At 41.3% G+C, this 14,807-nt stretch overlaps 1 protein-coding gene across 3 annotated transcripts in view; it reads left to right on the top strand.

Moving 5' to 3' along the window:
- Nucleotides 1–14,807, top strand: part of LOC127432337 (very low-density lipoprotein receptor-like) — a 67,485-nt gene that overhangs the window by 15,325 nt on the left and 37,353 nt on the right. For all 3 annotated transcript variants that reach the window (XM_051683264.1, XM_051683261.1, XM_051683262.1), the window contains exon 2: nt 1,355–1,474. In XM_051683264.1, the coding sequence (XP_051539224.1) occupies nt 1,355–1,474 (120 nt within the window). The remainder of the gene's footprint in view (nt 1–1,354; nt 1,475–14,807) is intronic.

Here is a 14,807-nt window from a genome sequence, read left to right as displayed (position 1 = left end):
AGTAACTACAGTAGATTACAGTAACAAATTAAACTTCTTAATCAGATTACACCTAACACTGGTTATAAACTGTGTAATTTGTCAACATTTAAAAGATGCAGCTTCAATCTGAAGTAACTGTAATTTCCTCATTGAAAATTCAATATATGCCCATCTTTAAATTTTGGAAAAACATATTTCTGTCAGTATGACAGTGTAATGATCTGTAGCTAGTGAGTTTGTCTAACTTTAAAATTATGTTTTTATTTTCATAGTTCTATTCTGTCACTGAATGATGGGTATTTTGTCAGTTCCAAAGTACCAAAGAGAACGTTATTTCTTTGTAATGGGTACTTAGATTAATCTCTGATAGAGATTATGTACTTTCTAACTGGATTATTTGAAATCTCAAAAGGGATAGTTCATTATTTACTCACCCTCATGCCATCCCAGATGTGTATGACCTTCTGCTGCAGAACACAAAGATATTTTGAAGAATATCTCCGCTCTGTTAGTCCATACAATGCAAGTAAATGGGTGCCAACATTTTTAAGCTCCAAAAAGCACATAAAGGCAGTATAAAAGTAATCCATACGACTCCAGTGGTTAAATCCATATCTTCAGAAGCGATATGATAGGTGTGGGTGAGAAAGTTAAATATTGAAGTCATTTTTTACAGTCACTCTCCACTTTTATTTATACATTTTTCTTTTGTTTTTGGTTATTTGCATTCTTTGTGCATATAGGCAGGGAGAAGAATTTATGGGAAATACGGTTTCTCACCCACACCCATCATATCGCTTTAGAAGATATGGATTTAACCACTAGAGTCTTATGGATTACTTTTTATGTTTTGGAGCTTGAAAAATTCTTCTAAAAATCTTCATTTGTGATCTGTAGAAGTCATACACATCTGGGATGTCATGAGGGGGGAGTAAATGAGAGAAATTTCATTTTTGGGTGAACTATTCCTTTAAGCATATTACCAGAGACCTTTCAAAAAAAAAAAAAAAAGTTAGGTTGTCAAGTGTTGGGCAGATACAATAGTTAAAAGTGTCTAATTTCTGTGCCACTAATAACACCAAATAGAATTGCAAGATTATTGACAATTTTTAAACAAAATACTTTTTTTACCCAGAACATTCCTATCAGCCATTATTTGATGCTGTGTCGAGCTGTTCAGGATGCTCCAACAAACAGTGGTTTGAATCTGGGGTTGAACCATCTCTTTGGACAACTAATGGAGACAAGTGGAATAGAGTTGAAATTCGAAAACCTAAAAAAAAGAAAAATGCCACAATTAAAAGGACCAAAAAGCAATATTGTGACACTGAACGATTGTGAGACTGATTGTTACTCTATTTGTACCTCACAGGTGCCTGGACAGAATGTGAGGTGTCTCAATTCCAGTGTGGGAATGGTCGATGTATTCCATCTGTGTGGCAGTGTGACGGAGACCAGGACTGCTCGGACGGGAGCGACGAAACGTCCTGCGGTGAGATTGTTTTCAGGAAGTTTGTGTGCAATGGTGTGTATGTGCTCAATGCGGTTGTTTAAAGAGCACCTATTATGTTTTTTCAAATATTACCTTTCATGTAGTGTGTTATATAGCTGTATGTGTATGTAAAAAAAAGTCTGCAAAGTTTCAAAAATCAAAGTGCACGACAAATGGAGTTATTGGCTCCCAATAGAAGGAACCAATTCTGAACACCCGTACTTACCTACGTAATTTGGTAACAAAAAAACCCACCTCTGGTCTTCATTGGCTGCTTGCGAACAGCTTTGACCCGCCCTCACACACTACACTAAGCGGTAGACCAATCACAACAGACTGGGACATCTGACCAATCAAAGCAGAGTAGGCTCTCTGAAAGGAGGAGTTTAGAATGAATCCTTTAGAAAGGATCATTGAACGAGTCATTTTTGACACTGGGGAAAAAAAGGTAATGCTGCAATTTTAAATTGAGCATATTTAAAAAGTGTTTTTTGACCTTGGATGCATGTGAATCTATTGTATGAGAACTTTAAAACAAAATTAGGCATTTAAAAACGTTTAAAAACCATAATAGGTGCTCTTTAAAGACAGTTCACCCCAAAATGAAAATTACTCGCCCTCCCATGTCCTTAAGAACCCATTTTGTTTTCAGTAAAACAGAATTTTCAAAAATATTCTGGATGTTCTTTGTCATAAAATAGTGAATGGCGACTGGGTGTGTGAAGCTCCAACATGACAAAAACAACTAACAAAAATCAGCTTATTAAAAAAAAAAAAAAAGACAAATGTAAGAAAACTACGTTTAAATAACATCATTGGACTTTTCTCTGCTTTTGATGTCAAAGTGTGGCATTCACCCAACATTTGCACACATTGGATAAGCCAGCAAGAATGCCAGTAGGACGTGACGCCTTGCGAGGCTTTGCTAGTTTTATTACTTTTTATGATATAAACTGGTGAGATTCTATACACTCTGTTCCATAACAGTCTGATTGAATTCAAAATCCTGGGGCTCTGGAGACATTAAAAGACACTTACGTGCTCAAGCTGACACCCCTGAAAAGGCCACGGGTCCAGGAATCGGAGAAGTGCGGGAAATGTGGCGAGAGATGTTGAACATGTCGGCAATGCTGACAAAGGTTGTTGCTGAATTGGAGGATCTTGCTGTGATACGTCAATTGATCACTGCCATGGAGGCGAAATTCACTGATATGGTTACAAGAGTGGGGGATGTCAAGAGGCGGCTCAATTATCTGGAGTCATCGGAGAGGGAATTATCTGCTAATCCGCTAGCAACCAAGGTGGATTTGGATTGTGTCTAGAAGAAGTTGGAGGAGAAATTCCTAGATGGGCTCTTTCCGAGTCTGCTCAACATAGCAGACCATAAGCTGGAAATCGAGCGAGCTCACAGGGATCTGGCTCAGAGATCCGCGGAGGGAGACAGGACCCGATCGATTCTGGACACATTTCTGAGATCACCCGATAAAGATCTTGTTACGCGAGGAGTAAAGGAAGGCTTTCTTGGAAGAACAACAGCATTTTCTTGTTCCCAGACTCGATGAGAGAAACGTGATCGATTCAAGGAATGCAAGAAACTTTTACATCAACAGAAGGTTGCTTTTGCACTGATATTCCCGGCCAAATTGAGAATAGATGATAAGGATGGCCGTAAAACATTTACATGCCCACAGCAAGTGATGTCCTTCATAAAGTCAATGGAGTGAGTCAGTCACCTTGTGGTACTCACGTTGCAGCCGAGTGGACCGGCTCACTGAACATTCACTTGATTGTTTAAAAATTCTGCGTGCCCTTTTTGTGCTGGTTCCGCCTAGCGGCTGGAGTTTATTTTGTAAAGCAACACACCTTCAGGACGGTTTTATGGATGAAGCTACACGCTCTTTGTGTTTATTCTGCCTATTGGCTGGATTTTGTTTTATAGATTATCTTTTGCTGTGTAATTCTGTCTCACATAATTTGTATAGAAATGCTGGACTTGAGCAATCTGATGGCACGGCTGTCACGGTGGTTCTCGTAGGTGTGCATGGACTGAGTTTGGAGGGATGGACGCCAGTTCCTGCTGTCGTGCGTGGGGTTAATGTGCACGTTTTTCTTTTTTCTGTTTCTGTTCTAGGGGATGTTCAGGGTTTGACTGTTGCACTAATGTTGGAATGTTGTCTTTATAATCCTGTTTTTGGCACAATTTTTTCTTACATGTCAATTTAAAATGTTAATGAGTGGATTGTCTCTCTCCATGTGGAATGTGAATGGGTTGGGGCACCCCATAAAAGAAGGAAGGTTATTTCTCTTCTTAAGTGTAAGAAATATGATAGCGTTTCTTCAAGAAACGCACCTTTCCCCGCAGGAAGCTGAAAAATTTGGAAAGATATGGGGTGGGCATTTTTTTTATTTATTTTTTTTATAGTGCTGGCTTGAGTAAGAGCAGAGGAGACATTACACTGATAAGTAAACATCTATAATTCAAATGTCTCAAACAGAGTAAAGATAAATTAGGAAGAGTCATTATTGTTTTAGCTGAAATTCAGGGACAAAGTCTTATTTTGGTGAATATTTATGCACCTAACGTTGATGATCAGGGCTTTTTTTAGATCTTGAAGGGATGTTGCAAGCTGCTGGCACCCTTCATGATATAATATTGGGAGGAGACTTCAATCTTTTGATGGACTCGGTCCTTGATCATAGTGAAGCAAAAGTGTGCAAGCCACCTAGTGCAACATTGATGCTTCACAGGATGTATAAAATCTTGGTCTTACAGATATTTGGAGACTTTTGAACCCATCTGGTGGGGACTATACATTTTTTTTCATCAGTCCACAAGATTTACTCAGGTTTTTTTTATTTTTTTTTTTATATACAAGTCCCTCATTTCATCTGTTGTTGATTGCTCAATTGGAAACATTTTAGTCTCAGATCATGCCCTGCTGTGTTTAGAGGTGTTGCCACATACGGAGAAAAATAAATCATATAGTTGGCGCTTTAATGTATACCTTTTGCAAAATCCTGAATTCCAACAAATGCTAAAGGCTGAAATCAGTGTCTATATGGAGACCAACTGGCCCTCAGTATCCTCTGTGGGGATGGCTTGGGAGGCACTTAAGGTGTTCTTAGGGGCCGGATTATACAGTACCAATAAATCCAAAGCACAAGAACTTGTGGAACTAGAAGGGAATATTAAAAGTACCAAGGCAAAGCTGAAGCGACAAATGTAGTCTAATGGCCTCCAGAGAATTGACCCGACTGAAATACAGATACAATACTATTTTGACGAGGGAGGAGGAGTTTTAGCTATTCAGGGAAGGATAGTCGTACTTTGAGTCGGGGGACAAAGCGGGGAAGTTTCTGGCTAGATATAAAACAGTGAATTTTTTTTCTACCATTCCCTCAGTGAAATCTACTAGTGGTGAAATATTTACCTTGGCCAATGACAGAATTCTTTAAAAGCATTATTAATCAGTTTCTTGAAATTTATAGTTCCACATCTTCATCTACTGAAGAGTTACTGTCCAATTTCCCTGATCCAGATAGACGTTAAAATATTGTCAAATTCTGGCTAACCGATTAAGCAAAGTTATGACATCTCTTATATAGATCAGGTGGGGTTTATTCTGGGCCGTAGCTCTTCTGATAACATTAGGCATTTCCTCAACATCAAGTGGTCAGTGGCGAATGATCAGACTCCGGTCACTGCCATCTCACTTGTCCTTCATTTGGTATGGTAAATGTCCCAGATTACACTTCATTAAGTTACAAAGGCTGATTGACAAAGGTGGGCTAGACCTACCCAAGATTTTGTTTTATTATGCATTCGGTCTCTGACATTTGGCTCATTGGTCACTTCCACCTGAGAGCCCCTCCCTAGTTTTGTATTGAACAAGAAGTTCTTACCCCTATTTCACCATTGCAAAGCCTATCAGAATTAACCGGAGTAGTTATGTTACACCATCTCACATTTGCATGCGGTATGGACAAAAGTGTCCAGAATGTTTAATTAAGACATTTATTTAAATGTTGCCTTGAGCATATGGCTGAACCCAAAATTATGTATTGGTAAGTCCCCTTTCTTCTGGACACAGTGGATAATGAGGGAGGTTAATACGCTCTGTGACCTATATGAGAGTGGAGTGTTGAGAGCCTTTGAAAATATGGTTCAGCATTTTGGGATTCCCATGTCTCAATTCTTTAGATATTTACAACTGCGCCACCTGCTCTGCACTATTTTTGGGAGCAGCATACACCCCCTAAAGCGGCAGACACACTGGGAGTGGTGATTACTGCCTTTGGAAAAGGTCAAGAGGCACCAGTGTATTACTCCCTGCTAATTCAGAGTCTAGGGGATGGAGCTTCAACTTTCAAGAGATTATGGGAGAAAGATTTAAACTTGGTATTGGAGGAAGGAGTGTGGGCTAAGATTAAAAAAAAAAGTCAAGTCTACATCTAGAGATGCAAGGGTGCGCCTTATGCAATTTAAGATTGTACATCGATTCTGTTGGACCTCCTCTAGATTGTATAGGCTTGGTCTTAAAGACACGTCCACCTGCTGGTGATGCCAATCAGAAGATGGGGACACAACCTATGTTTTTGGTGGTGTGTTAAGATCCAAGAATTTTGGTTGAGGGTTCAGAGATTTGTGTGTGATGTATTGGGAACTCAAATTTCATTTTGCCCCAGACTCTGCATTTTAGGTGATGGGGTGGTCATTAATGTTGGGGATAAATACATAAAAAATTGGGTCCTAGCCAGTGTTGTGATTGGCAGACAAATTATTCATAGGGGACGGAGGTCAGATGGAGCGCCCTCGTTTTGAGTGGCACACAGATATGGGCAGGGTGGCGGCATTTGAGGGAATGTCATATAGAAGGCTAGGTAGCATGGATGTATTTGATGATAAAAATGGGGCAACTATTTTGCATTTTTGGAGGGGTCTCGATGAGGGGCAGTGGAGGGAGATTTGTAGTTTTAAATGTGTGTGTGTGTGTGTGTGTATATATATATATATATATATATATATCATTTCTTGTTTCCTCTTGTCTGTTTAATTTTTATTTTTTATTTGTGTATGTGTGTATACTTTTCATTTAGTGTTAGACCACTGGATGTTTGTAGTGTGTGTGTGTGTGGGGGAGGGGGATATATAATTTGAATGTGTATGTTCTGTTACTTCAATCCTGTTTTGTGAATCAGTAAAATGTTAATATCAAAAAGAATGCCAGTAAGGGTGTTTACATAAAATGTGAAATCAGAGTAATGGGCAACAATCTGGACTCAAGATGGCGCCGAGTATGGCTGCTGCGTTGCGAGCTCCGACACAACATAGCAATGTTTTGTTTTTGTTCACAATTCTTATGTTTATTTAGTCTTGGATGTTGTCTGCCTTATTGTCTACGACAGACAAACACTTTTGGACATTGGTTCAGCGATCTCACACCGAAAACCGGACTTCACATTCCTCAATGCCGACCCGCTGTTTACAAACACGTAAGCGGAGCCCTTTGTCTGGGCAGCACGGCCGCGGAAACGCAGGAGGAAAAGGGGAAACAGAGCCGGCGTTCTCATCAGAGTAAGACGCCGAGCAAATCGACCCCCGCTACCCACTATTCTACTGGCAAATGTTCAGTCTCTGGATAACAAGCTCTGCGAGCTGAAAGCGTAGATCTCTTTCCAACGAGAGACGAGGGACTGCTGCATTATCTGCCTAACAGAAACTTGGATGTCTGCGGAGATTCCAGACTCAGCCATTGAACCCGCGGGGTTCTCCGTGCACCGAGCGGACAGAGCGAAAGACCTCTCAGGTAAAACTAGAGGAGGTGGTGTATGTTTTATGATCAACAAATCCTGGTGTGATCAGAGGAACGTACATTCTATCAATTCTTTCTGCTCTCCTGATCTGGAATTTCTTATGCTTCTGTGTCGACCATTCTGGCTACCGAGGGAATTCACAGCGGTCATTATCACTGCTGTGTACATCACCCCACAAGCCGACACAGACCGGGCACTCAAGGAACTGTGTGGGAGAATAAATGAGCAGGAAACCGCGCACCTTGAGGCCGCGTTCATTGAGACCGGGGACTTTAATAAAGCCAGTTTAAAATCAGTCGCACCAAAATATCACCAGCACATTAGTTTCAACACACGAGGGGACCGGGTTTTGGACCATTGCTACTCTCCGTTCCGGGATGGCTACAAATCCCTCCCCCGCCCATCATTTGGCAAATCGGACCACTCTTCCATTCTGCTTCTGCCCGCTTACAGGCAGAAATTGAAACAGGAAGCACCCACCCTCAGAACGATCCAGTGCTGGTCGGACCAATCAGACTCTACGCTACAGGACTGTTTTGATCACACGGACTGGGAGATGTTCCGGTCCGCCTCTGATGATGACATCGAGCTTTACGCTGATAGTGTAATGTGTTTCATCAGAACGTGCGTAGAGGAAGTGATTCCGACCAGGACAATTTGGATCTATCCGAATCGGAAACCATGGATCAATAGCGATGTTCGCGCGGCACTTAATGTGCGGACCTCCGCTTTTAATTCCGGGAACGCGGAGGAGCATAAACAAGCCAGTTATGCCCTCCGAAAATCAGAAAATCAGAACCGCAAAACACCAGTACAGGAGCAAGATTGAAGGACAGTTTAACACCACCAACTCTAGAAGCATGTGGCAGGGAATTAACATCATCACGGACTTTAAAGGGAATAAAAACTCCGCCATGAACACCGCTGCCTCTCTACCGGATGAGCTAAATACATTTTGTGCTCGTTTCGAGGGAAATAACACCACCCTCGCGGAGAGAGCTCTCGCGGCTGAAGCTACAGAGGTTAGTTCACTCTCAGTCTCTGTAGCGGATGTAACCCGATCCTTCCGACGGGTGAATATCCGCAAAGCCGCGGGCCCAGACGGCATTCCGGGCCGCGTCATCGGAGCGTGCGCGAACCAGCTGGCTGGTGTTTTTATGGATATTTTCAACCTTTCTCTCTCTTTGTCTGTAGTCCCCACATGCTTTAAAACATCCACCATTGTGCCTGTACCAAAACAATCAAAAATAACTTGTTTAAATGACTGGCGTCCTGTTGCTCTGACCCCCATCATCAGCAAATGTTTTGAGACTAATTAGAGATTACATCTGCTCTGTACTGCCACTCAATCTTGACCTGCTGCAGTTTGCTTACCGCAACAACCGCTCCACTGATGATGCCATTGCATCTACAATACACACTGCTCTCTCCCACCTGGAAAAAAAGAACACTTATGTGAGAATGCTGTTTGTAGACTACAGCTCAGCATTCAACACCATAGTGCCCTCCAAGCTAGATGAGAAACTCCGGGCTCTGGGCTTAAACAGCTCGCTGTGCAGCTGGATCCTGGACTTCCTGTCAAGCAGACGCCAGGTGGTTAGAATAGGCAGTAACATCTCATCACTAACCCTCAACACTGGAGCCCCGCAGAGCTGTGTTCTCAGCCCACTACTGTATTCCTTGTACACACATAACTGTGTGGCAACACATAGCTCCAATGCCATCATTGAGTTTGCTGATGACACGACAGTGGTAGGTCTGATCACTGACAATGATGAAACTGCCTACAGAGAGGAGGTGCACACCCTGACACACTGGTGTCAGGAGCACAACCTCTCCCTCAACGTCAGTAAGACAAAGGAGCTTGTGGTGGACTTCAGAAGAAAAGACAGAGAACACAGTCCCATCACCATCAATGGAGCACCAGTGGAGAGAGTCAGCAGCTTCAAGTTCCTGGGTGTCCACATCACTGAGGAACTCGCATGGTCCGTCCACACTGAAGCCGTCGTGAAGAAGGCTCATCAGTGCCTCTTCTTCCTGAGACGGCTGAGGAAGTTTGGAATGAACCGCCACATCCTCACACGGTTCTACACCTGCACTGTGGAGAGCATCCTGACTGGCTGTATCTCCGCCTGGTACGGCAATAGCACCGCCCACAACTGCAAAGCACTGCAAAGGGTGGTGCGAACTGCCAGACACATCATCGGAGGTGAGCTTCCCTCCCTCCAGGAAATATATACAAGGCGGTGTGTGAAAAAAGCTCGGAGGATCATCAGAGACTCCAGCCACCCGAGCCATGGGCTGTTCTCACTGCTACCATCAGGTAGGCGGTATCGCAGCATCAGGACCCGCACCAGCCGACTCCATGATAGCTTCTTCCGCCAAGCAATCAGACTTCTGAACTCGATCTCCCACGATCAAAATACATCAGCACTGCACTTTATTACCCTTACTCTTATATCTCACACCGGACTGTCATAAATTATATTATTATTATTATATTATGTTCTCTCAACAACTGACTATCAACCGACAGCCTGAATGTCAATACAGTACAATACTGTACAATATATACATATATATATATATATATATATATATATATACATATATATATATATATATATATATATATATATATATATATATAATCTCTTTTTATATATTTTAATTTTTATTGAATAATGTGTATCTATATAGTAAAAAAAAAAAAGAAAAAAAAGCGTATTGTATACTGTACAGTGTATGTTATTATTTGTATATTGTTGAGTGTAATTATGTGTATAACAGATGTTTAAATTGTGTTGGGTTAATTTGATGTTGTAAATTGGTATATGTCTCATCACTGTCACGACTGCTATGTTGATCGGAACTGCACCCAAGAATGTGTATATGGCTGTGTGACAAAGTGATTTGATTTGAAATCTACCTGTTGATCGGTTTGTTCATAATCTGTGTAAGAACTTGTATGTATACATGCTTAGTAATCATGTTTTCCTTAACTGAAGCTCTAAAATCAAGTAAAAACTTGTATGCTGTACCAAAAATGTTATGTTGACACCATTGCACCATTGATGCCAAAAGCTATTGGTTCTCAGTCTTTTGTGACCAAACATAATTGATGTCAAACCTCAATGCGTTTAACGGCACATATTTGATTTGAGAGCTGCAATGGGAGAGCAAGATTTTCAGTAAATTGCTTAAAGGAATAGTTCACCCAAAAATGATTGTTCTGTCATCATTTACTCCCCCTCATGCCATCCCAGATGTGTATAACTTTCTTTTCATCTGCCGAACACAGAGTTTTAGAAGAATATCTCAGCTCATTTGGTCCTCACAATGCAAGTGAATGGTGACCAGAGCTCAGAAGGTCTAAAAATCACAAAGACAGCATAAAAGTAATCCATACGACTTCATAAATCCATGCCTTCAGAAGTAATGTGATAGGTGTGGGTGAGAAACCGATCAATATTTAAGTCCTTTTTACTATAAATCTCCACCTTTGTCCAGCCCCAACGAGTAGGTGGCTGAATGTAAAAGTGAAAATGTAGATTCACCTTCTTCAATCACCTTCTTTCGTGAACACGCATGCGCATTAGTTATAAAAGCTGGGAAAAGTGTGTCTTTTAATGTTATCGGAGATAAAGAATCACAATTTATGATTCTATTATTATCAAATTTTATTGCTGATTTTTGAAATCTGTCCTTTGATTGTAATCTTGACATTCAAGTACATGGGAGCTACACTGGCATGACTGGAAATAGCTTCTCGCGAGCATTCCAAAGATGGCCGACAGTGGACTGACTTGCTAGAAAGACTGTTTAGACCCTCCTGACTGTTTCCTAGCATCGTTTTCCAAATTATGCGTAATGGAGAGCGTTTCCAAAACACTTTTTGTTGGAGGAAATCATTGTTTTAGAGTGAATGAAAGGTGCAAATTTACTGCAAGCAGTAGCTTCCCAAGAGCGTTCCAAAGATGGCCGACAGTGGACTGACTTGCTGTTTAGACCAGGGGTCGGCAAACGTTTTGACATGGAGTGCCATTTTTTTTATTTTCCTGGTCAATGGTTGTGCAGACACCCCCCATTTAATTGTTTATTTTTTCATTACAAATATTATATGCATAACAGTGAGTGAAAATTGTGCAAAACTCAATGATAATGATATAATTCCTGTACACAAACCTCTCATCAGGAAAATAAAGCCATCTGTGAGAATCTTGGCCTGAGGGGGCTTCCACCCAACTTCAGGACCTTTTTGAGCAAACTCATTGGGATTTATTTGCACAACAAAACATAGAAGACTACACATTTACTGTCCTGTCCTACCTACAGTTTTGCATTGATAATGTCACTGTTGAGAAACACCTTAGATGTTATCTGAACAACAAACCATGGATGACACGAGACATTAAGCTCCGGCTGAGAGGCTGTGACTTAGCCTTCAGGTCTGGTAATGATGAACTGTATAGTACAGCCAGGTACAACCTGAAGGGAGGCAAAAGCAGCCTACAGGCAGAACATTGAAGGACACTTCAGTAATGGAGACCCACGACAAGTATGGCAAGGTATCCAGCACCTCACAAACTATAAAGGCAGTAAAGACCCAATCACCACCAGCAACAGTGACTCGCTAGTGGAGGAATTAAACCACTTCTTTGCCCGATTTGAAGTCATGATGGATGAGACCGGGTCTGCACTGTGACCATCTACTGACAGTCTGGCACCTTCTGTCACCACAGCTGATGTCTGGAAAGTGCTCCATAGCGTCAATCCCAGGAAGGCCAACGGCCTGGATGGTATTCCGGGGAAGGCACTCGGAGATTGTGCGGATCAGCTGGTGGAGGTATTTTGCAACATCTTTAACCTCTCCTTGTCAACGTGCACTGTCCCCAATTGCCTCAAGTCTGCCACCATCATGCCTGTCCCAAAGACGACAGCTATCAGCAGCCTTAATGATTACAGACCTGTGGCTCTCACCTCCACTGTGATGAAGTGTTTTGAGAGGCTAGTTCTAAGACACATTAAATTGACACTTTCTCCTGCTCTGGATCAACACCAGTTTGCATATAGAGACAACAGGTCAACAGATGATGCCATCAACACAGCTCTTCACACTGCGATGAATCATTTGGAGCACCCGGGAACATCTGTGAGGATGCTGTTTGTGGACTTTAATTCTGCATTTAATTCAATCATCCCCAGCAGAATGGTAACCAAACTGCTCAAACTGGGTGTCAGTAACTTAAATGCATATGGATTAAGGATTTTGTAACAAACCAAACACAGACTGTCAGGCTGGGGACCCATTACCTCCCTCCACTCAGCACTGGAGCTCCACAAGGTTGAGTGCCGAGTCCTCTCCTCTACTCGCACTACATCCACGACTGTACACCAACCCATAGCACAAATACAATAAGTTTGCAGACGACACCACTATGGTGGGACTAATATTAAATGGGGATGAGTCTGCCTACAGGGAGGAGGTTGCTGAACTTTCAGAATGGTGCATCAATAACAACCTGGCTTTTAACACCTCCAAGACAAATGAGCTTGTTATTGATTTCAGAAAACAGGAGGAGGAACCTGCCCCTCTGTACATCGGGGGAGAAATTGTGGAGAGGGTGACCACCTTTAAATTTCTCGGCACACAAATCTCCCAGGACCTCGCATGGACTGTAAACACAACATCTCTGGTGAAGAAGGCACAGCAGCGGCTGTACTTCCTGAGGACACTGAGGAAACCCAATCTGTCCCAGCAGTTGCTTGTGAACTTTTACCACTGCTCTGTCGAAAGCATACCAATTTACGGCATCTTGGTGTGGTATACTGGTTGCACTGTGGCCGAGAATAAAGCTCTGCAGGGAGTCATCTTGGCACAGAAAATCACCGGCTCACAGTTGCCTTCACTTGAGGACATTTACAAAACCAGATGTTTATGTTGGGCCAGAAACATAATAAAGGACTCTTCTCACCCCAGCAACCACCTCTTCACTCTGCTGCTATCTGGAAGGCGCTATCGGTCTCTTAAGACACGCACCTCCAGACTCCTGAACAGTTTTTATCCGAGTGCCATCAAGTAATTGAACTAACTAATAAGGAGACTATACATTGTAAAAGTTACAGGGTTGTGCAATAATACTACTGCTTTTTATAGATTGACTATTTATATTTTTGTATATTTTTATGCCCTTTTGTCTTTATTTGTTGTATGTTTTCATGTGTGTACCACTGAGCAGCACTAAATGTTGTTGTACAATGACAGTAAAGGTATTCTAATCGTGATCCTGCATGTGAATTTTAACAGAGCATCTTAAGTGCTTTAATGAAAGAAAACCTGTCTTTTTATACAAAATGAGTTAACACAGTTTATGTCACAAAACTGCTTCTTTGATTTGCTGATCACGAAATTGTGTAAATTAAATATTTTTTGTCATTGTAATAAATGTAATCACTAGCACGCAAGCAAGAGGGGAGCAGGCCTCTCGTTTGACATTTTTCAAACCTGCATTCCAATCTACTTGATGCAATCCTTCATGATCACACTGTGTTTTCATCAGCTGAATGGGAGACTAAACACTAAAGTGTGATGAGACTCGTGCTGCATGTGCAAGCCATTTGCACATCACAAGCTGATCAACTATTTACCCTTTTCAGTGAATCGCACCTGCAAAATCCTAAAACTTTATTTCCAGGTTTAATTTATATTTTGAAAAGACTTGAAAAGATTTGAGTGACCATGGTTTAAGGAGGGTGTACCTGTATGCTGGATTGGAAATCTCAAGGGTTAATAGTGGTGTTTTCCTTATTACATCACGTGTTGTTCTGAAACAAAAAAAACACGAATATAGGCTGTCATCTGCGCAGCCTGACCGAAGCAAAGCGGGCACATGATTAACCGAAAGTGAAGCGCTGCCGGCTCGTGATGTGTGAATAACTTGCACACGCTGCATGAGTCTGTTGGGTATACTGTAGTCTCGTCACATTTAAACTTTTTGTTTTGCCTCCCATTCAGCTCATGAAAACACGCTTCGTGATCATAAGGAAGTATTCCATCAAGATGTAGATTGGAATGCAGGTGCAGAACTTCATATAAATAAAATATACTCCCCTCTCTGTTGCTGGCACGCCAGTGATTACCCCTCCGCATGCCATAGGTTGCCGACCCCTGGTTTAGATCATGACTGTGCGTTAAGCTTCAAAAACATCAGTTAGGATTTTCTTTTTTTTTTTCTTTTTTTTTTTTAAAGGCACATTTTGTTCCAGTCAAATGCAGTAACCATAAAACTTCTTGATATTTATGACTCAAAAATAAAATTACAAAAAATTTGAATTTATAGTCAAGTAATATCATAAATGTTATATTTTAAGTTGAAGTATTTATTCATGTGTATTGAAGGTGCAAGGAAAGTATTTTAATTTCTTTTTCTTGATGGTTACACAACATTTTTAGGTCATTAAATACTTTTTTTTTTTTTTTTTTGGTTTCCAGATATTTATGGAAGCATTTCTACAAACT

This window comes from Myxocyprinus asiaticus, chromosome 42, assembly GCF_019703515.2.
Source record: "Myxocyprinus asiaticus isolate MX2 ecotype Aquarium Trade chromosome 42, UBuf_Myxa_2, whole genome shotgun sequence".
NCBI classification, from domain to species: domain Eukaryota; kingdom Metazoa; phylum Chordata; class Actinopteri; order Cypriniformes; family Catostomidae; genus Myxocyprinus; species Myxocyprinus asiaticus.
This window is presented reverse-complemented; position numbering and strand designations above follow the sequence as displayed.